This window comes from Hemitrygon akajei, chromosome 5 (genome assembly GCF_048418815.1).
Source record: "Hemitrygon akajei chromosome 5, sHemAka1.3, whole genome shotgun sequence".
Taxonomy (NCBI): domain Eukaryota; kingdom Metazoa; phylum Chordata; class Chondrichthyes; order Myliobatiformes; family Dasyatidae; genus Hemitrygon; species Hemitrygon akajei.
The window spans coordinates 120,346,539-120,372,486 of NC_133128.1; the positions used below are offsets into that span (position 1 = coordinate 120,346,539).

At 47.4% G+C, this 25,948-nt stretch overlaps 1 protein-coding gene across 11 annotated transcripts in view; it reads right to left on the reverse strand.

Annotated features, from left to right (window-relative positions):
- Positions 1–25,948, reverse strand: part of LOC140728114 (tensin-1-like) — a 429,660-nt gene that overhangs the window by 225,725 nt on the left and 177,987 nt on the right. The window contains exon 1 of one of the 11 annotated variants that reach the window (XM_073046323.1): positions 7,081–7,231. The exons of 9 other annotated variants lie outside the window; for them this stretch is intronic. In XM_073046323.1, the coding sequence (XP_072902424.1) occupies positions 7,081–7,122 (42 nt within the window). In that variant the 5' untranslated portion in view covers positions 7,123–7,231. Of the gene's footprint in view, positions 1–7,080; positions 7,232–25,948 lie in introns of those variants that run through there. One more of the 11 variants, XM_073046324.1, reaches the window with a different exon arrangement.

A 25,948-nucleotide genomic window follows, 5' to 3' on the forward strand; every position in this document is an offset into this window, starting at 1 on the left:
GATGCACCATAGAAAGAATTCTATCTGGATGCATCACAGCTTGGTATGACATCTCTGCTCACGACTACAAGAAACCGTGGACACCGCTCCACAAGTCAAGGAAACGGGCTGCACTCTCTGGACTCTGTCTACACTATTCACTGCCTTGGTGAAGCTGGCAGCATTATTAAAGACCCACCCTGGACAGTCTCTCTTCTCTGCTCTCCCCTCGGGCAGAAGAACAAAAGCCTGAAAGCAGGCTCAAGGACAGCTTCTGTTTCATTGTTGGCGGGCTATTGAATGGCTCCCTTTCTTATGAAGGGGGTGGAGTTTAGGAACAGAGAGGTTATGTTTCAGTTGTACTGGGTGTATGTGAGGCCACACCTGGGATACTGGGCACAGACCTGGTCAGCTTTCCTACGTAAAGGACATAGTAACACCAGGAGCCGTCAGAATGAGATTCGCCAGCATAATTCCTAGCGTGAGAGGGTTGGCCTAACAAGACAGGCTGGTCATTTTGGGTCTGTCTTCAAAGTTCAAAGTATATTTTATTATCAAAGTACAAATACTTCATCATCTACAACCCTGAGATTCATTTTTTGCAGGCGTACACAGTAAATCCAAGAGGCATAATGGAATCAATGAAAAGCCACCCCCAACAGGACAGGCAACCAGTGTGCGAAAGACAACAAGCTGTGCAAATACAAAAGGTAAAGAAAGAAATAATAATAATAATAAATAAATAGGCAATAAATATCGAAAACATGAGATGAGGAGTCCTTGAAAGTGAGTCCATAGGATGTAGGAACATTTTCAGTGACGGGGCAAGGGAAGATGAGTGAAGTTATCCCCTCTGGTTGAAGAGCCCAATGGTTGAGGGGTAGTAATCTGGTGGTGTGGGTCCTGAGGTTCCTCTACCTCCTTCCTGATGTTTCCTGGGGTTAGAAGAATGAGGAATGACTTTATTCACAATGCTAAAAGCTGGTAGCCTAGGAGTTAGCGTGACGCTTTAACAGCACCAGCTGTAAGTTCGGGATTCGAATCCCACTGCTGTCTATAGATAGCTTGCTCAGCCTCCCCATGACCGCATGGGTTTCTGGGTGCCTCCATTCCAATTCCAAGGACGTATGGGTTGGGGTTAGTAAGCTGCGGGGCGATATGTTGGCGCAGGAAGTGTGGCAACACTTTTGGGCTGCCCAGGACAACCCTCGTTGATTTGATGTGACGTAAACAACATATTTCTCTTTGTATGTTTCGATGTTTTGATGTACATGTGACAAATAAAATTAATCTTTACTCTTTATCTTTAATCTTTAAGTTCCTGGGGTGGGGGGGAGGGGGGTTGACGGGGAAGATGTTCAGATGTTCCCACCGGAGGGAGAGTCACAAACATGGAACACGGACTCTGAATAAGGATCCGGTCACTTAACGCTGAGATGTGCAGAAATGCCTTCTCTCAGAGGGAGGTGAATCTCCGGAAATCCCTGCCTCCAAGGGCAGTGGAGAGCGGATCGTTGGATATCTGTATGGTTACGGATAAGTGTCAGAAAGATTCAGGAATCGAGGGTTATGGGGAACTGGTAGAGAAGAGGAGGTGAGATCAGTCATAAGTAGGCTGATGATGGATAGGGCAGGATGGAGGGGCCTTCTTCCATGTTCTTGTGCTCTTGGTGGAGCAATAATGGTGGTGAGTGAAATAAAGGCAGCGGCTCACTGAGTCATACAGCACAGAAACAGGACCTGCGGCCCCACCGGTCCACGCTGACCACAGCATTCCCACTGCTAGTCCAGCTGCCTGCACTCATCCCCTAACCTTCCACGTCCCTGTCCAAATGCCTCTGTAATGTTGCAATTGTACCCACCTCAACCACTTCCTCTGGCAGCTCAATCCAGCTGCCCTCTAGCCTCCGGGTGAAGAAGTTACCTCGCAGGTCTCTTTTAAATCGCTCCCCTCTTATCTTGTATCTGTGCCCTCTGGTTTTGTACTCCCCAGCCCTGGGGGAAAGACTATGACCGTCCACTTCTATGAGGTCACCCGTCGTTCTGCTGTTCTCCAGGGAATAAAGATCTCATGTGGTCAACCTCTCCCTGAAACTCAGGTCCCCTATCAGGATCCGAATCAGGTTTATCATCACCGACGTATCTCATGAAATGTGTCATTCTGTAGCAGCAGTACAGTGCAATTCATAAAGTACTGCATACTATAGATTCAAAAAATTATAAACAAATACATAGTACAAAAAGTGAGGTAGAGTTCGTGGGTTCATGGTCAATTCAGAAATCTGATAGTGGAGGCGTAAAAGCTGATCCCATAAGTAGGTGTTTTCAGCTGCTGTAGTTCCTCCTTGATGGTAGTCATGAGGTAAGTGTATATCCCAGATGGTGGAGGATGAGGAATATAGTCCAAGCAGCATCCTTGTAAATCTCTTCTGCACCCCCTCCAGCTTGACAACAACTTTCCTATAACAGGGTGACCAAGACGGAGCACAATATTCCACTTGTGGCCTCACCACAACATACACTATACAACTGCAACATAATTTCCTACCCCTAAACCCTGACTGATGAAGGGTATAGTGCTAACTGCCTTCGTCACCTCCCTCTCGACCTGCAGGCTGCTTTCAGTCAACCTCTTGGCACAACGGTGTGGACCGAAGAGCCTGTTCCCGTGCGGCACTGTTCGATGTCCATTTTCTAAGTTACCTGTGCACTTGTACTCCCAGCTCCCTCTGTTCCACAACTTTGTCAGTGCACCGACAGTCACTGTATAGGTCCTACCCTGGTTTGACTGTCCAAAATGTAACACCTCACACTTACAAAGTGCAACAGGAACTCAGCAGGCCAGGCAGCATCTATGGAAAAAAGTACAGTCGACGTTTTTCCACAGATGCTGCCTGGCCTGCAGAGTTCCTCCAGCATTTTGTGTTTGTGTGTTGCTCGGATTTCCAGCATCAGCAGATTTTCTCTTGTATGTCACCTCACACTTATCCAAGTTGAAATCTATTTGCCATCCCTCAATCCATCTCCCTAAGCTTGGTATTGATATTTATTTAGTATTGTCACTTATGAAAGATACAGTGAACATCTTGCCCTGCACGCAGTTCATACAGACACACTACACTGAGGAACAAGGTACAACAATAACAATGCAGAATAAAGTGTTAAAGCAACAGAGGCACTGCGAGATCATAACGAGGTAGATTGTGAGGTCAAGAGACTGTCTTATCATCCAATACTCTTTGTAAGTCACTGTAACCTGTTTTCTTGTTACATAGAACATAAAACATAGAACATGGTAGAGCACCCAGCACCCTCTGTGTGAGGGCCAGTCACTGTGCAACTGGACAGAATTACTGATTATTCTATACGTGGGCCAGTCACTGTGTCACTGTTTATTCAGGACGGGGGCCAGTCACTGTGTAACTGTACAGAATTACTGATTATTCTGTGCAGGGGTCACTGTGTCAGTGCGTAGACCTGGTTAAATTTTTGCTGCAATTATATCTGCCTGGATGAGTCGTTCTGTATAGAAAGCAGACCCCAATGCCTGCTTTCCATACAAGGAGAGGATCTGAGCTGCCGCTGGTTCTGTGGGACTTATAAGGCCCTGTTCAGCCTGAAGAACATTGTTCAAATATTAATCAATCCAACATGCACCCAGCCTATCCGAAGATTCCCCCAGCAGGCAAGCTGCAGAATAAATGGCACACAGATTTAAAGCCTTGGTCAGAAGACACAAGGAAGTCAGAAGACTCTTCATGTAGAGCGCAGATGGTTATGGACCCAGTGCTGTCCGGTCTGTATGTGCGATCTATGACAATTACTTTATTTATTAAGAGGTACAGCACGGAACAGGCCATTCCAGCCCCTCGAGCCCCACCGCCGGCGACCCACCTGTTTAACTCCAGCCTAATCCCACGGCAACTTGCAATGACCAATTAACCTACAAACTGGTGTGTCTTTAGACTGTGGGAGGAAACTGCAGCACTGGCTTGAACTGTGATCAATGTTCCATGTTCGTATCATTGTATACACCTCTATCAGGCCACCTCTCATTCTCCGCTCTGAAGAGAAAAGCCCCAGCTCGCTCAACTATCCTCATAAGACATGCTCTCCAATCCAGGCAGCATCCTGGTAAATCTCCTCTGCACCCTGTCTAAAGTCTCGACGTTCTTGCCACAGTCAGGCGACCAGAACTGAACACAATACTCCCAAGTGTGGTCTAACCGGGCTTTCGTGGAGCAGCAGACCCCAGCCATTGCCACAAGTGAGGATGTGGTCGGCAGATGTGGGGGACACCTGGGAAGGTGGCTGTGGGCATTGGAGGTCAAACGTTCCAGCTCCAGAACACCTCTGCAGGAGACGCCATGGACTGTGGAAGCTGAAATCTACAGCAACGCACAGAGCGCTGAAGGAACTCGGCGGGTCAGGCAGCATCTACGGGTGGATATAGACAGTCAACGGTTTTGGTCGATTTTGGCCTCAGAGCCTCCACAGGGCAGTGTCCTGGGTCCCCTGGGTCCAAGTCTACAGCACAAGACATTTACCAGCTGGAAATCTGCGACACTCACAAAATACTGAAGGAACTCAGTAGGTCAGATAGCATCTTTGATACAGCACCGTACGGGCCCTCCTGGTCCATCGGGCCAACGCAGTCCATTTACACCCATATGACTAATTAACCAACTAACCCGTACAACTTTGGAATGCAGGAGGAAACCGGAGCACTCGGAGGAAACCAGTAGGGTCACGGAGAGAATGTACACTCCTTACAGACATCAGCGGGAATTAAACCCCGTTCGCTGATACTGGTGCTTAAAGCATTATGCTAATCACTATGATGGCTTGCTTAGAACATAGAATGCAGAACGGTACAGCACTTGACATGCCTGACCGACAGACCATAATCATTAAGCATAGGCAGCAACATTTCCGCTACGATTATCGCAGTTCCGAGGAGCGTACATCACCAATATCCCCTACTGGTCCAATCATGTTGACATCACAACCAAGAGAGCTCACCAATGCCTCTATTTCCTCAGGAGGCTAAAGAAATTTGGCATGTCCCCTTTGACCTTTACCAATATTTATCAATTCACCTTAGAAAGCGCCCTATCCAGATGCATCACAGCTTGGGACTGCAAATTCTCTGCTTGTGATCGCAGAGAGTTGTGGGCACAGCCCAGCACATCACGGGAACTAGCCTCCCCTCCACGGATTCTGTCTTCACTGGCTCAGTAAATCGAAGACCATCGGTCAGATGATACAAAAGCCTGAAAGCACGTTCCACCAGGCTCAAGAACAGCTTCTATCCCGCTATTATAAGACTTCTGAACAGTTCCCTAATATGATAAGATAGACTCTTCACCTCACCATCTACATCATTATGATCTTGCACCTTATTGTCTACCTGCACTGCACCTTCTCTGTAACTGTAACACTTTATTCTGCATCCTGTTGTTTTCCCTTGTTCTACCTCAATGCACCGTGTAATGATCTGATCTGTATCGATAGGATGCAAAGCAAGGTAAATGCAAGCAGGCTTTTTTCACTGAGGTTGAACTAAAGGTCATAGGTTTAGGGTGAAAGGTCAGGGGTTCCTTCACTCAGGGGGTGGTCGTGTATGCAGAACGGAAGTGGTGGATGTGGGGACAATTTCATTATTTAGCACAAGTTTGGGTAAGTACACGGATTGAAAGGGTATGGAGGGCAATGATCCAGGCACAAGACGAAGAGACTAGGCAGAAAAATACTTCAGCATGGGCTAGATGGGCCGAACAGCCCATTTCTGTACCGTAGTATTCTTTGACATTTGACAATAATAAACCAATTTACCAATTTTCTGTTTTTTATTTTAGATTTCTAGCATCTTTGTCATCTTTTCTTCGGAAAGGAAGATGTTAGAGGTCGTGAATGAAAGAGAGACCGAGAGCAGGGAGAACATAGACAGAGGTAGCAGGGTGGGGCTGGGGGAGAGAAAGGACAGGGAGCCTGAAGCTAATACCGGGGGTTAGGGAAAGGGACCCTATTCAATTGAAGCTGAAAAACCACCATCTGAAACTCTCCAGTCACTACTTTTTTCCTCTACCGTATTAAGGAATTAGATCAGAACACAGAACACACAGCACAGGAACAGGCCCTTCAGCCCACAATGTTATCCCAAACCAATTAAATTAGGAATCAAATGGCCAACTAAACTAATCTCTTCTGCCTACACAACGTCCATATCCTTTTATTTCCTCACATTCGCATGTCTATTTAAATGTCTCTCACTGCCTCGACTAATAAAGGCAAGTATGCTAAACGCATTCTTATTACAGTTAGAGCAGTCAGGCAAGGTTCCTAGATGTTTCTGTGTGGGAAATGTTCGCACAAAGTCCAATCTCACAGATGTCCACACCCAGCTCGGAGTCAAGTCAGCGACCGGGAGCCAGGACCCAGTGACTCCTGGCTTCGAGTAAGAGAGGGAGAATCTGCTGGGACTCCTGCTCCTGATAACAGTGACTCCCGGCTAAAAGAACAGTGGAGTTGTCGAGCACAGTCCCCGCTCACGATCACTGACCAGTGCCTCCCAGCTTCGAGAGAGAGGGGTAGCTTGTTAGGATTCAGGGTCCTGACCACTGCCAAGTAACCCCTGCGAGGCAGAGACAGGAGAGACAAGGCAGCCGCTGACCTGCCTCCTTCAGTGAGGCTGACCTTCGTATGGAGTTCTCCCAAACAGAAAACATCCACCACACCACAGTCAGTGCGGTCCAGGGGCAAAGGGTGGTCTCCTTGGGCTGATACCCAGGACCGGTCGGAGGTTGGGAGGAGGGTGTTCCCCAACAGGTCAGAGACCGCTCCTGCAAGCCTCAACTACAACTCTAGCCCACCGTGTAACGGTGGACGGCTGAAGCCAGCCTCACCTCCCCCCAACCTCTGCCTGTTTGTCGAGTTCTGCCGACCTCCAGAGCAAAACTACATGTCCTTTTGCTTCAGTTAGGAGGTGGCAGAGGGCCAGATCGTGGAACGTTTGCTGAATCTGCAGACTGTTCTCTGATACTCCCTGCTTTTGGGAAGTGAGGCGTAAATCAGTGCCTAAAGAGAAAAAGAATGATTTACCTGACAAGTGAAGGGTTCAGCAATGCTTGTCCATGTCTGCATGATTGTCGGGGCTGCAGCTCAGTGCCAGTTTTGCATCTGCTCTGCGCACAGACGCAGCTTTGGCTGAAGCTATTGTACAGAGGAAGCCCGGCTCCACACACCCTCCCGAATGGGTTCTTAACATGCGCTTCCTTTCAAGTCTGGCTCGCATTTTACAGCGCATTCCTGCCGCTGCTGGCAAGTGCACAGTTCCCGCGAGCAGAGAGTGTGCACGCCACCCAAATGCGCACAGGTCACTTGCACCCCCTGAGCACTGGCAGGGGTCCAAACACAGTTACTGAGCGCGCACCAAAGGGAGATGGAAGTGTACACACAGATGTACATCGGCACCTGAGCCGGCTGCATTACTGGCTCAGTCTGGTGCAACGGGCACACACACACACACACACACAGACCAACCCTGGCTTTGGTAGGATTAGAGTCAAAGGGCACCACAGCACAGAAACAGGCCCTTTGGCCCATCTACTGCATGCCAAAATGTTATTCTGCCTAGTCCATTAATCCACATTGGACCATAGCCCTCCACACACCAACCCACAGCATTGAAAAGTGTACGGTCATGCACTTTGGTAGAAGTAATGAAGGGGTAGAATACTTTCTAAATGGGGCGCAAATTCAGATATCAGTGGTGCAATGGGACTTGGCAGCCCTCATGCAGGATTCCCTAAAAGTTAACTTGCAGGTTGAGCTGGTGGTAAGGAAGGCAAATTTAATGTTAGCATTCATTCAAAAGCAAGATATAATATTGAGGCTTTGGTCAGGTCACACTTGGCGAATAGTGAGCAGTTTTGGGCCTCTTGTCTAAGAAAGGATGTGCTGGCATTGGAGAGGGTCCAGAGGAGGTTCACGGGAATGAGTGGGCTCACGCTTGAGGAGAACGTGATGGTTTGGACCTTTACTCACTGGAGTTCAGAAGAGTGAGCGGGGATCTCACTGAAGCCAATTGAATTTTGAAAGGTCTAGATGGAGTGATGGGGAAAGAATGTTTCCTATCGTGGAAGAGGGCACAGCTGCAGAATAGAAGAACGTCCCTTTAGAACAGAGATCAGGAGGGATTTTTTTTTAGCCAGAGGGTGGTGAACCTGTGGAATTCATTGCCACAGATGACTGTGGAGGCCAAGTCATTGGGTATATTTAAAGTGGTTGGTAGGCTTTTGATTAGTCAGGGCGTCAAAGGTAAACGGGAAAAGACAAGAGAATGGGGTTGAGAGGGAAAATAAATCAGCCACGAAGGAATGGCAGAGCAGACTCAGTGGGCTGAATGGCCTAATTCTGCTCCTATGTCTTATGGTCATGTAGGCTGCTCTTCCTCAGAACCATGTGATACACGCCCTTCTGGTGTGCCCTAACCAACACAGGCCCCACCCACCTTGCACACTCATCTGTTCACACCCATGTGACTCACTTCCCCAGTGGCACCAATGGCCACTTCCGAACGCTTGCTCTCAAGGTGTTGCCTTCCCCTCCTGGCCCCGCTAACAGTGCTTAACTCTTGTTTGCATTCTGCTCTAAAGGTTCCTTGGAGACCACTTTGATGTTCCCGTCCAGAACACTGCTTCCTACCAAAAACAAACAGTGTGGAGAGCAGAAATGACGGGAAGTGCCAATGCCAAGTGGGAAAACAAGTTCACCAACAGGGGATGTTTGCCTGAGGCAAGAGCTGCAGAGAGGGCCACGCCCGCACACAACAACAGAAACATGTCCATCGAACACAGGACGGTACAGCACAGTACAAACCCTTCAGCCCACGATGTTGAGCCAATCTTATAACCTACTCTAAGATAAATCTACTCCTTCTCTCCTAGAGAGACTTCCTTTTTTCTATCATCCATGTGCCTGCCTAAGTTAAAGAAACTTATCTTCGAGTTTCTCTATACGTTCTAAATAAGTATATCTTATTTTTAGTAACACATACAAAATGCTGGAGGAACTCAGCAGGTCAAGCAGCATCTATGGAGGAGGATGCACAGTCAACGTTCCAGGCCAAGATCCTTCATCAGGCTGAAAAGGAAAGGGAAGAGGTGTGCAGAGGGGAAGAGGTGTGGGGAGGGGAAGGAGTACAAGCTGGAAGGTGAAAGGTGAAGCCAGATGAGGGGGGAAGATGCGGAATGTTCTCCCGGAGAGGGGAAGCCCAGGGAAACACGGATAATAGTTGGATGGGAAACAGGTGGTGGGCGTTGGGCGAGTGGGAACACGGGAAATTCAACCCAAAGGCACACTCAAGAGAGTCAGGCAGCACAGAAACAGGCCCTTCAGTACAACTACTCCATGTCAACCAAGATTCCCAGCTAAGTTAGTCCCATTTGCCCAGGTTTGGCTCAAAACCTTTCCTGTCCAAATGCTTGTTAAATCTTGTTATTGTACTTGCCTCAGCCACTTCCTCTGGCAGCTCACTGCATACACTCACCACCCTCTGGATGAAAAAGTTGTCCCTCAGCTTCCTATTAAACTTCTCCCCTCTCACCTTAAGTCTGTGCCCCCCATTCTTCACTCCCAACACTGAGAAAAGGACTGCGCGCACTCACCCTGCCTCTGTCCCTCATCAGTTCCTCTGACACTTCGGGATTCGATGAACTGCCTGGACCTCAGCAACAGCAGAAAGGACAGAACTTCCTCAGATGCACCATGGAGAGCATTCGGACATCTTGCTTCACTCTCTAGCACGGTGGCTCCAATGCAAAAGGCTGCAGAGCCAGCTCCAGCATGGGGACAACCCTCCTCACCTCTGAGAAAGAACACCTTCAGAACACTGTGCCTCAAAAAGGCAGCACCCATCGTTAAGGATCCCTGCCACCCAGGACATGCTCTCTCATTGCTACCAGCAGGGAGAAAGTGCAGGATTCTGAGGACACACATTCAATGTTTCTAACATATTTTCTTCCCTTCCACCATCAGATTTCTGAACAATTCATCTATCTATGACCAGCACCTCATTATTCCTCTTCTCACTATTAACTTACCTATTTTACAGATCTTTATGTCTTTGCAAGTTCCACGTCATATAAGTCAGTGTTAACAAACCTCATTCTAATTCTGAAATTCATTGATCGAATCACAGAAACAGGCCATTCGGCCCTCCTTCTCTATGCCAGCCTTTTTTTCCATCTACACTAGGACCGTCCTCTCCTATGCCAGAGGAGAGTACTTTCTCTGCAAATGTTAATTAATTGGAATCAAAGTTGGAATTGGTTTATTACTGTCACATGTACTGAAATACAGTGAAAAACTCTGATCTCAAACTTTCACTGCTTTGCGGCTATACCCATTCATGGGGAAGGCTCCGGAAGTAAATCCCAAGGGAAAAATCCTGAGCTGGAATCCCTAAGGCAGTTCAATGTTGACTGGCAACTCCTGCATCACTGCTGGTGCCAAACTGTGTCGGCCTCTGCCGTCCCTTTGGGTTCATCAGATGCGTGGAGAGGGGGAGCTTGCTACACGGGCGACAGCTTGCTCTCCATATTGTACTGCCCAGGCCTGCGTATCCTGACAGCTAGGATGCAACAGTCATGGTCAACCCTGACCGATAGAAGCCTAGTACTATTACATAATAAAATATTACTTGCAAGAATAAACTGTGCAAACCACTTCCAATCTTACAATCAGAGTCCATGTACTGCCACCTTCCTGCAAGCCAATAGGACTGATGCCACTCATATGGGTCCCAGAGGTGGTGCACTTCTCCAATAATTGAGGAGCCCCAGGGAATAAAGTTTTAACCTATTCAACTCTATAACTCGGATTCTCAAGACCTGGCAACATCCTTGTAAATTTTCTCGGCACCCTTTCAAACTTATTCACTCTTTAAGAAGAGAGGGAGGCAGAAGATAGGAAATTACAGGCCAGTTAGCCTGACGTCAGTGGTGTTGGAGTCCATTATTAAGGATGTACTTGGACGCACATGATAAAGTAGGTCATGGTTGGTATGGTTGTCTTAAGGGGAAATATTGCCTACTGGAATTCTTTGAGGAAATATCAGGGAGGATAGTCTAAGGAGAGTTAGTGAACGTAGTTTATTTGGATTTTTAGAAGGCCCTTAACAAGGTAAGAGCCCGTGGTATTACAGGAAAGATACTAGCATGGATACAGCCAGGAGACAAAGAGTGGGAATAAAGAGGGCCTATTCTGGTTGACTGTCGGAGACTAGTGGAGTTCTGCAGGGCTCAGTATTGAGACCACTTCTTTTTCCACTATATATCAATGATCTGGGTAACAGAATCAATGGTTTTGTGCCCAGGTTTGTGGACGATACAAAAGTAGGTGGAGGGGCAGGTAGTGTTGAGGTAGCAGGGAATCTGCACAATGTCTGGGACAGATTGGGGGAATGGGCAAAGAAGTGGCAGATAGAATATAGTGTAGGAAAGTGTATGGTCAGGTATTTTGGTAGAAGGATTAAAGGTGTAGGCTGTTTTCTAAATGAGGAGAAAATTTTAAAATCAACCTTGTGCAGGATTCCCTAAAGGTTAACTTGCAGATCGAGTCAGTGGTGAGGAAGGCAACTACAATGTTAGCATTCATTTTGAGAGGACTAGAATACAAGAGCAAGTGTGGGATGCTGAGGCTTTATACGGCATTGGGCAGACCACTCTTGAAATATTGTGAGCAGTTTTGGACCTCTTATCGAAGAAAACAATATGCTGGCATTGGAGAGGGTCCAGAGGAGGGCCACAAGAATGATCCTGGGAATGAAAGGGTTAAAGTATGAGGATTGTTTGATGGCTTGCGTCTGTCCTCACTGAAATGGAAGAAGAAGAAGAGAAAAGCCCTTAACTGCGAGTGGAGTCATCGGTACGCCGTTGTGACGGTGTTTTTTTATCAGGCTTTCTTATTTTCACGAGGCCGATTTGCTAGCTTGACGCTTAACCCAGCACGGATGGAAAGCGTGCAAGGGGGCCGGCTGGATTCGAACTCGGGAGCCTTTGCTCTGAAGTGCGGCGCTGATGCCACTACACCACCAGCAGGCTAATCACTACTGAATTGGGGAGCAGGGAAAATCTCAGTGAAATCTATCAAATATTTACAGGCTTGGATACAGCGGACGTGAAGAAGATGTTCCTGTAGCTTAGGAGTCTAAGACCAGAGGAATGTCCGTTTACACAGAGATGAGGAGGAATTTCTTTAGCCAGAGGGTGGTGAGTTCTTTGCCACTGATGGCTTTGGAGGCCAAGACATTGAGTATATTTAAAGTGGAGGTTAATAGGTTCTTGATTAGTCAGGGCATCAAAGGTTACAGGGAGAAGGCAGGAGAGTGGGATTGGGAAGGATAAAACTTGATGGGCCAAATAGCCTAATTCTGCTTTTTTATGTCTTATGGTCTTATTGATTGATATCTCTCCTGTAGGTAGAAAACCAGAACTGCACACAGTACTCCAAACCTATGACCTCCAGATCTAGTCTCACCCAACCTGATGCAAAAAGCCTGCATGCATTCACCCTACCTGTACACTCTATGATTGTGTATACCTCTACAAGACCTCCCCTCCTTCTCCTGCACTCTAGGGAATAAAGTCCTGACCTATTCAACCTTTCCCTGTAACTCATGTCCTCAAGTTCCTGTCAAAAGCCTTGTAAATTTTCACCGAACTTTTCTAACCCAGGGAGAACGCTCATTCGTTTATACAGAAGTTGGAACGAGTTCAGTGACGTATCCAACTGTTCAGCCCTTGTCTCATTAAATGGTTAAGAAAACTCTCAGTAGTCACGCAAAGTTTTCTGTAGTGGCTGCTGGAACCTCATTAATGCTCAGCCAATAAGAAGGCGGCCTGCTGCTGGTCAAGGAACAAAATAGGAAGAGACTGGGTGGAGAGAGTTTCCTGACCCATCTCCGGGGATTTCTGCCTGTACATCAACCAGAAAGAAGCCCAGCTTCAGCACTCTCTCTGCGACTGTAACACTTCATTCTGTTATTGTTTTACCTTCTCCTACCTCAATACACTGTGTAATCATCTGATCTTTATGAAGAGAATACGAGACAAGCTCTTCACGGTATCTCGGTACCGGTGACAGTGATAAACCTATACCAATACCCTTACTGAAGTCCATACGGATGGCATCTTCCAGCCTGCCCTCATCCCTTCCTGGGACCTCTCCAAAACACTCAATTGAAGAGGCTGATGAGGCCTAGTTTGGGATATTGTGAGCAGTTCTGGTCACCTTCCTACAATAAAAATGTCAATAAGATTGAAAGAGTACAGAGAAAATTTACAAGGATGTGGCCAGGACTTGAGGACCTGAGTTATAAGGAAAGGCTGAATAGGTTAGGACTTTATTCCCTGGAGCATAGGAGAGTGATGGGAGGTATATAAATTTATGAGGGGTATAGATCGGGTAACTTCCCACTGAGACTGTGTAGGCTAGAACCAGAGGTCATAGGTTAAGAGTGAAAGGTGAAAAATTTAAGGGCAACCTGAGGGAGAACTTCTTCACTCAGAGGGTGTTGTGAGTGTGGAACGCTTGAGAAGCTTAGATATGTATATGGATGGTAGGGATGCCTTGAGGCTCCTGCACCTCCTCCTTGATGGTAGCAATGAGAAAAGAGCATGTCCTGGGTAACTGGGGTACTGAATGAAGGATGCCATCTTTTTGAGGCCTCACCTCAAAAGGGGAAAAGGTAGGTAGGTGGAGATGAGGCCGTGGCCAGATCAGCCATGATCTTATTGAATGGCGGAGCAGGCTCAACGGGCCAGATGGCCGACTCCTGCTCCTGTTTCTTATGTTCTTATGTCTATTGAAGATGCCCTCGATGGGGAGGCGATGGAGTTGACTGAGTCTGCAGCCTCTGCAGTTTTCTCCGGTCCTGTTTATCAGTGTCTGCATGCCAGATGGTGTTGCAACCAGACAGAATTGTCCATCTGCAGAAATTTGCGAGAGTCTTTGTGTCAAACCAAGTCTCCTCAAACTCCTGATGAAATATAGCCACTGCCGTGCCTTCACTGTAATTGTATTGACATGCTGGGCCCAGGACAGATCTCCAGAGATGTTGACAGCAGGAAACTGAAACTGCTCACCCTTTCCACTACTGACAGTCACACATACAGAAACATCAACCCGTCTTTCCAAATGCATACAAACCTTACCCTTCAGGGTCCCCTCCAGTAACTTGCCTACCACAGATGTCAGGCTTACTGGTCTAAGGTTCATAGATTGTTCTTTGCTGTTCCTCTTACATAAAGGCACAATAATACCACCCCCCCCCCCCCCCCATCTTCAGACACTTCACCCATGGCTAACAAATATCTCAGCCAATGTTCCAGCAGTTACTTACCCAGCTTCCCATGGCATTCTCAGTTAGGCCTGATCGGACCCTGGAGTTTATCATTCTCAGTTAGGCCTGATCGGACCCTGGAGTTTATCATTCCTGGTTAGACCAGATCAGGCCCTGGAGTTTATCACTCACAGTTAGGCCTGATCAGACCCTGGAGTTTATCACTCACAGTTAGGCCTGATCAGACCCTGGAGTTTATCACTCATAGTTAGGCCTGATCAGACCCTGGAGTTTATCACTCATAGTTAGACCTGATCAGACCCTGGAGTTTATCATTCCTGGTTAGACCTGATCAGGCCCTGGAGTTTATCATTCTCAGTTAGGCCTGATCAGGCCCTGGAGTTTATCATTCCTGGTTAGACCTGATCAGGCCCTGGAGTTTATCATTCATAGTTAGGCCTGATCAGGCCCTGGAGTTTATCATTCATAGTTAGGCCTGATCAGGCCCTGGAGTTTATCATTCACAGTTAGGCCTGATCAGGCCCTGGAGTTTATCACTCATGGTTAGACCTGATCGTTAAATGCAGACTATCCCAAGATGCTATTAACTATCTCAAGGTCTTGCTGTGTCATGGAATCATAAGAGTTCTCTACCACAGAAACAGGTCCTTCAGCCCATCACATCCATGCTGACTCTTCTGACCATGTACACTACTCCCATTTGCCTGCATTAATTAGAATTAGGTTTATTATTGTCACATGTACTGAGATACAGTGAAAAACTGTCTTGCATCCTGTTCATATAGATCAGATCGTCACACAGTGCATTGAAGCAGAACAAGGAAAAAGAATATCAGAATGCCGAATAAAATGCAGAAGTTACAGGGAAAGTACAGTGCAGGTAGACAAGATCTCAATGATAATCACAAGAGATTCTGTAGATGCTGGAAATCCAGAGCAACACACACAAAATGCTGGAGGAGTTTAGCAGGTCAGGCAGCATCTATGGAAATGAATGAGCAGTCAAGGATACCTTTCCAAACCATTCAAACATTGTAATTGTTCATACCTCTATCTCTTCCTCTGGCAGCTCATTCTGTATACTCAGCACCCCCTGCGTGAAGTGGTTGCCTCTCAAGTCTCTACTAAATCCTTCCCCTCCCACCTTAAACGTGTGTCCTCTACTTTTTGGCTTCCTTCACCTGGTATCCCAGGATCAACCCTGATTGTTGTAAACAGCAGCCCTGACTACTCAGAATCCAGGACAAAAGAATCCCAGGCCACACCCGGGGACTGAAACGGGAACTCTTGCAGTTCGCACTATATTAAAACAAGGAAGGACATTCCTGAACGCCTGCCAGCAGCATCACTCATCACAGCCTGAGCGCACGCACGCACGCACAGCTTGCTCAGAGTCCTGGACAGGACAGACCAGCACCGGTGGATCTGGGGAACTCAGTGCCACTGACAACTGTGGAGGCCAAGTCGCTGGGTATATTTAAATCAGAGGTTGGTAGGTTCTAGATTAGTCGGCATACCTAAAATTACAGAGAGAAGGCAGGAGAGTGGGGTTAAATCAGCCCATATTGGAATGTCAGAGCAGATTCGAATGGCTGAATGGCCAAAGTCTTCTCCTACGTTTTATAGTCATATGATCAAATCAATGCACAACAAGCCCCTTCCATCTCACCTACGCATGCACATACACAGACAGGCCACCAACCCCAGGAAAGGCCGTCTTTGGGCCTCCAGTAGACTCGCTGACTTCACAGCTTTTCCCCACTCAGACCGCACTCTCCCTGGTACTTTGAAAATCTCCATGCTTCCGCAATCTCCCTGCCAGAATCTGTAATCCAAATGTTCAAGATTCCGGACAGCCAGGCAAGTGGCTCACTCTTCCACGCAGAATGTGAATCCCATTTCAGGAAGGGTGTAGGGACTTTGGAGGGGGTGCAGAAGAGGTTTGCCAGGATGCTGGCTGGACTAGAGAGCAGGTGCTACAAGGAGAGGGTAGACAAGCTTGGGCGTGTCACTGAAGACTCCCGCTGGAGATGTACCGTGCGAGAGCGTTCTCACCGTCTGCTGTGGAGGGGCCACTGCACAGGATTGGAAAAAGCTGTAGAAAGTTGTAAACTCAGCCAGCTCCATCTTGGGCACTAGCCTCCCCAGCAATGAGGACACTTTCAAAAGGCAACGCCTCAAAGAGGCAGTATCAATCATTCAGGACCCCCAGGGCATGCCCTTTTCTCATTGCTACCACCAGAAAGGAGGTACAGGGGCCTGAAGATACACACTCTAAGTTTTAGAGATGGCTTCTACCCCTCTGCCATCCAACTTCTGAATGCACAATGAACACTAGCTCACCATTTTTCACTCTCCTTTTTCACTACTTACTTAATATATTTATATATATTTCTTATTGTTAAGTTATCATTTTTAAAAATTATTATGTATTGCAATGTACTATCAGCACAGCACAACAGATTTCACAAGATATTAAACCTGTTTCTGATTCAGGTTCCCCTGGAGAAGAGGCAGAGGGCAGGCCTGACCTGTACGGGTCAGGTTATGATTAAAAAGTTGTGGGCACGCCTAGTTGGCACTGGAAACTTGGCAACATTTGCCGGCTGCCCCTGGCATATCCTCGGACCTGACAGAAGGTTACAAATTCATGAGAGGCAGTGATAGGATAGTCATTCAGAACCTTTCTCCAAGTGAAATGTGAGAGGGTTTACAGGCAGAAGGGGCAAGTTTTAAAGGGAGGTGTGGGGCAAGGGTTTTGCGCTGAGAGTGGTGAGAGGCTGGAGTGTGACGCCTGGAATGATGGTGGAGGCAGGTAGCATAGAACCATTTGAGAGGCTTTTAGAAACATGAATGATGATTTAAAGATGAACTTTATTTGTCACATGTGTATCGAAACATCAAAACATACAGTACAGTGTTTGCGTCAACCACTGAAGTATGTGCTGGGGGCAGCCCACAAATGTTGCCAAGCTTCCTGTGCCAACTTAACATGCCCACAACTTACTAATCCCAACCCGTACGTCTTTGGACTGTGATAGGAAACCAGAGCACCCGGAGAAAACCCACACGGTCATGGGGACAACCTACAAACTCCTCACAGGCAGTGGCACGAATGGACCTCGGGCAGCAGACACTCTAAACCGTTATGTGAACCGCTACATTACTGCGCCGCCCCAGTAAGCAGGGATTGTGGAGGGATATGGATGGTGTACAGACTGAAGGAGTCGTGTAATTAATATTTCAGTAATATTTGCGTAATCTTGTATATATATTGGTTGATTAATAATTCCTGTTCATTTAGATAATTCATTACAGGATCATTACACTATCATGTGATATGTAGGTGCCTCAATTAAAATAAATTCGAAGTTATACCTGCATTCCTGGACTCCTGTATTTTCTTTGAATTAGCTTAATGTTTTGAAGGTACAAAATCTAACAGAAGGGATTGGTTTTATCCAGAATTGTGTTTGGCGCAGATGTGATAGGCCAAGGGCCTGTTCCTGGGCTGTGTTCTTGGTGAGTATTTTACTCTCCGTGTACGCTGTGGCAGCATTATGCTAACTGTGTCACCCTGGAAGGCCTGCAGATCTATAGTTTTTGAGTGAGTCGGGGGATATGGAGACAGATAGCAAGGTGATGCTGAGCCAGACTCACACAGCATGGGAACAGATCCCTTTGGCCCAACTTGTCCACAGACCAAGGTGTCCTATCCAAGCCAGTCCCATTTGCCCACACCTATTAAACCTTGTCCAGAGGTCAGATGCCCGATGTCTGTGTGTCTGTGAGTCCGGGCCAGGGACTGGAGGTTGTAGGCCCAACGTCGGTGATTTTGAGAATCCGGGCCAGGAACTGGAAGCCCAGAGGCCCAGAGGTAGCCGTCCTGGGGTTGGAGGCCTGACTGTGTGTGTGAGAAGGTGGATGGGGAAGCAGCTGGTTTTGCTGTTGTTTTCCAGTTGTTATTGTTGCCTGGGTTGTTCGGCGGAACACTCTGCATATGCTATGTTGGGGCCAGAATGTGAGCGCACCCTTAGCTTGTGTTGGATTTAATGCTAACGACGCATTTCACTGTAAGTTCTGATGTACACACGATGAATAACTCTGAATCGGAAAATCTGAAGAGCCTCTCCAATCCATGTAGCTGTCCAAAAGTATGTTAGATGCTGTCATCATACCTGCCTCAACCACTTCCTCTGGCAGCTCATCATATACACTGACCACCCCCTGTGTGAAGAAGATGCCCCTTGGGTCAATTTTCAATCTTTCCCCATCACCTTATGCCCTCCGGTTCTTAAACAAGAGATTCTGCAGATGCCGGAAAAATTGAACAACACACACACAAAACGCTGGAGTTACTCAGCGGGTCAGGCAGCATCTATGGAGGGGAATAAACAGTCGAAGCTTTCGGCTGAGCCCCTTAATCAGGACTGGAAAGGAAGGGGGCAAAAGCCAGAAGAAGGGGGCTGGTGATAGGTGAGACCAGGTGAGGGGTAAAGTGGGTGGGTGGGGAAAGGGGACGAAGTAAAGAGATGGCAGGGGATAGGTGGAAGAGGTAAAGGGCCGCTCACCGCCCATCCACTTTACTTTTAGGGATTAGTTTTAGTTATCTCATGCACATCGAAACATACGGTGAAATGCGTGGTTTTGCGCCAACGACCAGTGCAGTCCAAGGATGTGCTGGGGGCAGCCCGCAAGAATCACCACGCGTCTGGCACCAACAGAGCATGCTCACAATTTACTAATCCTAACCCGTACATCCTTAGAATGTGGGAGGAAACCAGAGCATCCGGTTTCTTTATTGTATGTTATGTTTTGCACTGTACTGCTTCCATAAAACAACAAATTTCACAACGTGCCAGTGATAATAAACTCAATAAGATGGCGGCGCGCTCAGGCACAGAGGCCTCTATGGAGCCAACTAAAGGTGTTACTGTATTTTTTAAATATCCTTTTTATAATTGTATCACTGCTGGATGTTGAAGTACTGCAGGTCTACCCCAACAGCGAGTTGCTCATTCCTGGAGGAGCTGGGCTTGATGTGGACTGTACCGCTGCCTGCTACAGAGAGAGGCGGTCAGCGCTGGTGCACAAAGGCAGTGTGCAGTCTAACAGTGAGCGATTGTCATAGCTGTCATTCTTATGACTGCAAGACCCTGTTGGACATCGGTAATGTGGACTGTTGCAACTCCGGTTCACCGGATTACTGGCGGGACCGACAGCGGGGTGCTGCGCGGACGAGGCCTCACACCATATGGTGTCACCTGTTTGCAGCCGCCCAGGAGAGAGGCATCAGAGTCAGCGTGGTGCGGCATCCATGCTGGTGTCAGTGCTGCCCTCCAGTGCTTGCTCGCTGGAGATTGCTGCCGCCTTGCTCATGCAGACAACATCCATGGATTCAGGGACTCGAGTTCTTTTTTGTGTGACTTTATGTTTATTGCTATTTTATATGTATCTTGCGCTGTGTGACTGTTAGTCCGGTGTTTTACACCTTGGCCCCAGAGAAACACGGTTTCGTTTGGCTGTATTCACGTATGACAATTGAAGTTGAACTTGAACTAACCCATAGGTCTTTGCAATGCGGGAGGAAACTGCAGCACCCGGAGAAAACCCACGTGGTCACGGGGAAAACGTACCAATTCTTCCCTGCAATTGAACCCCAACCACTTGTGCTGTAAAGCATTGTGCTAACTACGATGCAACTGTGCCACACTGCATTAGTAAACAGCAATTATTTTCCTTAAGTGTGTCTCTGCTTTGTAGAGGATAATCCCAGTTTTTTTCAATTGCATCTTTATTGCTGTAAATCTCCCCCCCCCCCACCCCAACCCACACACGCTGATGTTTGGTGTATCCAGCACTGAACATCAGCCAATGCCTAACTAATGCTTTGTAAAGGATTAACCATTCTTTTGTACTGAATGCCAAAGATTATAAATACTTTACTTGCAACCCGTCCTCCCAGCTTTAATGATCTGGTTGCATGCATTCCCTTCCACTCACATTGCCTTTCTTCCAGAAGGTGTCCTTGTCCACTCCTCTGTGTGAAGGTTGGCAGCCACTTTAATTCCCCTCTCCTGTTTCACACCAACATGTCTTACGAGAAAAGGTTGAGTGAGCTGGGGCCTTTCTCTTTGAAGAGAAGTAGGATGAGAGGGGACTTGACCTTCATCAAAGACCCCACTCCAGGCCACGCTCTCTTCTTGCTGCTTTCAGGCAGGAGGTACAGGGGCTTTAGGTCCCACTCCACCCAGTTCAGGAACAGTATTTACCCTCCAAGCGACAGGCTCCTCAACCAGCATGAACAACTTCATAAGCACAAGAGATTCTGCCAATGCTGGAAATTCAAATCAGCGTGCACAGAATGCTGCAGGAGCTCAGACTGCATCTATGCAGAGGAATAAAGAGCCAACATTCCTTCTTCTTCAGCCCTTTACCTTTCCCACCTACCACCTCACAGCTTCTCATTTCATCCCCCATCCATCTTCACCCTCAGCTGGTCTCACCTATCACCTGCCAGCTTGTCCTCCTCTCTCCCTCAGCTGGTCCCACCTATCACCTGCCAGCTTGTCCTCCTCTCTCCCTCAGCTGGTCCCACCTATCACCTGCCAGCTTGTCCTCCTCTCTCCCTCAGCTGGTCCCACCTATCACCTGCCAGCTTGTCCTCCTCCTCTCTCCCCACCTTCTTACTCTGGCTCTCATCCCCTTTCCCCCCAGTCCCGAGGAAGCATCTCGGCCCAAAACCTCGCCTGCTTTTTCCTCAGGTTGGAAAGTCTGTTACCCAAAGATCTCAAAATGACTTTCCTTCCTGATCCCCGTAACTCTCAATTTGATCAATATGCACTGAATTATTGATTGCTGTGATGTAAAGGCAGCATTGGAATGAGTATGGTCACACAATCTGGTAGAATAAATAAAGACATAGACCAGTCTCTAAACAGAGAGAAAATTCAAAAATCAGAGGTGCAAAGGGACTTGAAAGTCCTTGTGCAAGATTCCTTAAAGGTTTCAAAGAGTGAAAGTATATGTATTATCAAGCACCACCCTGAGATTCATTTTCTTGCAGGCATTCACAGTAGAACAAAGAAGTACAATAGAATCAGTGAAAAACTACCCACAAAGACTGACAAATTGTGCAAATACAAAAAGACACAAGTAATAATAATAATAATAATAAGTAAATGGACATTACTGAGATCATGAGTTGTAGAGTCCTTGAAAGTGAGTCTGTAGGTTGAGTTCAGTAATCATTTCAGAGTTGAAGTGAGTAAAGTTATCCACTCTGGTTCAGGAACCTAATGATTGAGGTGAAACAACTGTTCCTTAACCCAGGGCTGTGGGTCCTGAGGCTCCTGTACCTGCATCTTGATGGTAGCAGTGAGAGAAGAGTGTGGCCTGGATGCCGGGACTCAAGATGATGGATCAAGGATGGTGCTTTTTTGTGGCAGTGCTCCTTGCAGGTAATAAACTGTGATGAACTGGGCCTTATGCACCACTTTTTGTGGGCTTTCCCGTCTTGGGCATTGGTATTTCCATACCAGGCTATGATGCAACCTGTCGAATACTCTCCACCGCGCATCAATAGAAGTTTGGCAGAGTTTTCCATGACGTGCCGAATCTGCGCAAACTTCTAAGAAAGCAGAGGCTCTGCTGTTCTTTCTTTGTAATGACACTTACGTGCTGGTCCCAGGACAGGACCTCCGATATGATAGTGCTCAGGAATTTAAAGTTACTGACCCTTTCCACCTTCAATACCCCGATGAGCCCCCAGTTTCCTCCTCCTGTATCTTTGGTTGTGCTGATGTTGACTGAGAGGTTGTTGTTATGGCAACGCTCAGCCAGATTTTCAGCCTCCCACCTCTATGCTGGTTTGTCACCACTTCTGATTCGTCCAAACAACAGTGATGTCATCAGCAAACTTGAATTTGTTTAACTTTCAGTTAAGTAGGTCTGAAGTAGGTTAAGTTGAAGGTTGAGTTGGTGGTGAGAAAGGCAAATGTAATGTTAGCATTCATTTCAAGAGGACTAGGAAATAAAAGCATGATGTAATGCTGATCCTTTATAAGGTTTTATAAGTCAGACCACATTTGGAGAATTGTGAGCAGTTTTGGGCCCCTTATCTAAGAAAAGGTGCGGTGCTGGGGTCTCCAGAGGTGGTTCACAAGAATGATACCATGAACAAAAGGGTTAATGTGTTATGAGTGTTTGTTGCCTTTGGGCTGTACTCACCAAAGTTTAGATGAATGAGGGGGGATCTTACAGTACCCTATCGAATATTGAAAGGCCGAGATAGAATGGATGCAGGGAGTATGTTTCCTATAGTGGGGAAGTCTAGGACCAGAGGACACAGATAGAGTGGATGTGGAGAGGATGTTTCCTGTAGTGGGGAAGTCTAGGACCAGAGGGCACAGATAGAGTGGATGTGGAGAGGATGTTTCCTATAGTGGGGTAGTCTAGGACCAGAGGGCACAGATAGAGTGGATGTGGAGAGGATGTTTCCTATATTGGGGGAGTCTAGGACCAGAGGGCACAGATAGAATGGATGCAGGGAGTATGTTTCCTATAGTGGGGAAGTCTAGGATCAAAGGGCTCAATCTCAGAATGCAAGGACGTTCCTTTAGAACGGAGATGGGGAGAAATTTCTTTAGCCAGAGGGTGGTGAATCTGTAAAATTCATTGCCACAGATGGCTGTGGAGGCCAAGCATTGGACATACAAATAAAGCAGAGGTTGACAGGTTCTTGATTAGTCAGGGTGTCAAAGGTTATGGAAAGAAGACAGGAGAATGGGGTTGAGAGGGATAATAAATCAGCCATGATAGACTAATAGAGCAGACTCAATGGGCTGAGTGGCCTAATTCTGCTCCTACGTCTTATGGTCTTAGACTCAATGACTGAAAAGTCTTCCTTGGTTTGAAAGCTCCCAAAGATTGACTACCCTCTGGCCGAAGTAATTTCTTGTCATCCCCAGTCCTGACATGCATTTAATCAGCATGGCACTGAACGCGCAAACAAACTTCTACAGATGTCCTGCTGAAAGTGCCCTGGCTGGTCTGGTACGGCAATTCGATTGCGCAGGAGCGTAAGAAGCTGTGGAGAGCAGTGGACTCAGCACAATACATCCCTCGCCACCATCGGTAGTATGCCTCAGGAAGGCAAAGTTTATCATCAGAGATCCCCAACCTTCTGGGCCATACCACCTTCTCATTGCTACCATCAGACAGCAGGTACAGAAGCCTGAAGTCCCACATCACCAGGTTCCCTTCAACCACTCGGTCCTTGAACCAACCCATTTAGCAACACAATGGTCATTTGATCACTATGAACAACTTGATCACTTCGCAATAAAATTTACTCAATCATGTTTTTGTGTAAAAATTCGGTATAATTAATGTATGCGTTCCTTGTGAATACTGTCTCAGTGATGCTTTGTGCCTGTTGCAAGTTAAGTTGTTCATTCCACCTGTGCAGACATGTACTCACACACAGGACAATGGGGTTATGGGGTCATCGAGCACTACAGCACAGAAACAGGCCGCTCAGTCATGCCGAACCATTATTCTGCCCACTGCCATCTGGACCATATCCCTACCACCCATCTACTTATCCAAACTTCTCTTAAATCAAACCCGCATCCCCCACTTCCGCTGGCAGCTCATTCCACACTCTCATCACCCTCCGAGTGAAGAAGTTCCCCCTCAGGTTCCCTTTCACCCTCAACCTATGAACTCTAGTTCTAGTCTCACCTAAACCTGGAAAATGCCCGTTTACATTTACCCTATCTCTACCACTCATAATTCTGTATACCTGCATCAAATCTCCCCTCATTCTCCCACACTCCTAACCAATTCAACATTTCCCTATAACTCAGGTCCTCCCAGCAACTTCCTTGTAAACTTTCTCTGTACTCTTTCAATCTTATTTACATCTTTTCTGTAGGTAGTGACCAGAATACAATACACCAGCAACCTGAATTACTTCAACAGCTCTGTTCTGGAATGAAGTGGCCACTCTGGGGCGCAGTTCCTGCTGACCTAACCTACTGTTTATGATCCTACTAGCCCAGCTCCACACTTCCATCGAGCCACAGGGACCATTCCCTCTGTCACTCCATCTCCCCAGACACCCATCAGACCCTCCCCTATAAGATTCTACAGACCAGACACCCCCCCCGACATCAGAAAAAGCCGTAGCTGCCACAGTGGAACGGAGGGTGCTCCCTCTGAGGCTGTGGAACGGAGGGTGTACTCTCTGAGGCTGTGCTTGACGATGTTTTGGCTCCCATTCTCATCAACCACGTGTCTCACATTCCTTGACAGGAATCCCAAATTCCAAAGCATTCCCCATTGAAATCTCTCCAAAAAAGGCCAAGTGTTTCTCAGTCTGCCCATCGTCTGAATCACCAAATAAGCACATTAAATTGTTTCTCTGCGTGGTGCAGGAAGATGCAATGAGGTGATCGAAGCCAAGACAGTGATGGTCAAGGGTCTGGAGTGATGTGGCAAAAGGGAGAGGGATTCACTGTCTGGAAGCGGTTTGTCTGCACCGGGGGAGTCACCACAGCTGAGCTTCAGAGGAAACAGACTGTGAAATTACCTAATATTGACCCACATCGTCAGCTGGATGTCTAGCAAGCACCATACTTAAAGTGGCACCCGCCTCCTTTCGTTGCCGAGCCACAGAGAGAGTCGATGTAAAAACAGGCCCTTCAGCCCTAATCTGTGAGGATGTGCTGGCATTGGAGAGGATCCAGAGGAGCTTCACGAGAAGGATTCTGGGAATGAAAGTGTTAACGTATGAGGAGTATTTGATGGCTCTGGGCCTGTAGTCACTGGAGTTTAGAAGAATGGTGGGGAGGGGGGGGTTGGATTTCATTGAAACCTACTGCAAATTGAGAGGCCCAGATGTGCAGAGGATGTTTCCTGTAGTGGAGGAGCCTAGGACCAGGGGTCACAGCCTCGGAATAGAGGAAATTCCCTTCAGTGCAGAGATGAGGAGGAATACCCTCAGGCAGGGAGTGGGGAATCTGTGGAATTCATTGCCACAGACGGCTGTGGAGGCCAAGTCACTCAGTACATTTAAAGTGGAGGTTAATAGGTTCTTGACTAATCCAATGTCAAAGGTTGCGGGGGGGAAGGCTGGAGAATGGGGTTGAGAGGAATGATAAATCAGCCATGATGGAATGGCAGAACAGATTCAATGGGACAAATGGCCTAATTCTGCTCCTATGTCTTTTAGTCTTATGGTTGACTAAACCCATTGATCAGCACTTAGTTCTTGGCTGGGCATACCTCGGCAATTCAATGCTTGGTAAGCTGACTTTTCAGTAAAGTGAGGGATCTACCTCCATCACCACCTTGGGCAGTGAGGGATCTACCACCATCACCACCTTGGGCAGTGAGGGATCTACCTCCATCACCATCTTGGGCAGTGAGGGATCTATCCCCATCACCACCTTGGGCAGTGAGGGATCTACCCCCATCACCACCTTGGGCAGTGAGGGATCTACCCCCAACACCATCTTGGGCAGTGAGGGATCTATCCCCATCACCACCTTGGGCAGTGAGGGATCTACCTCCATCACCACCTTGGGCAGTGAGGGTTCT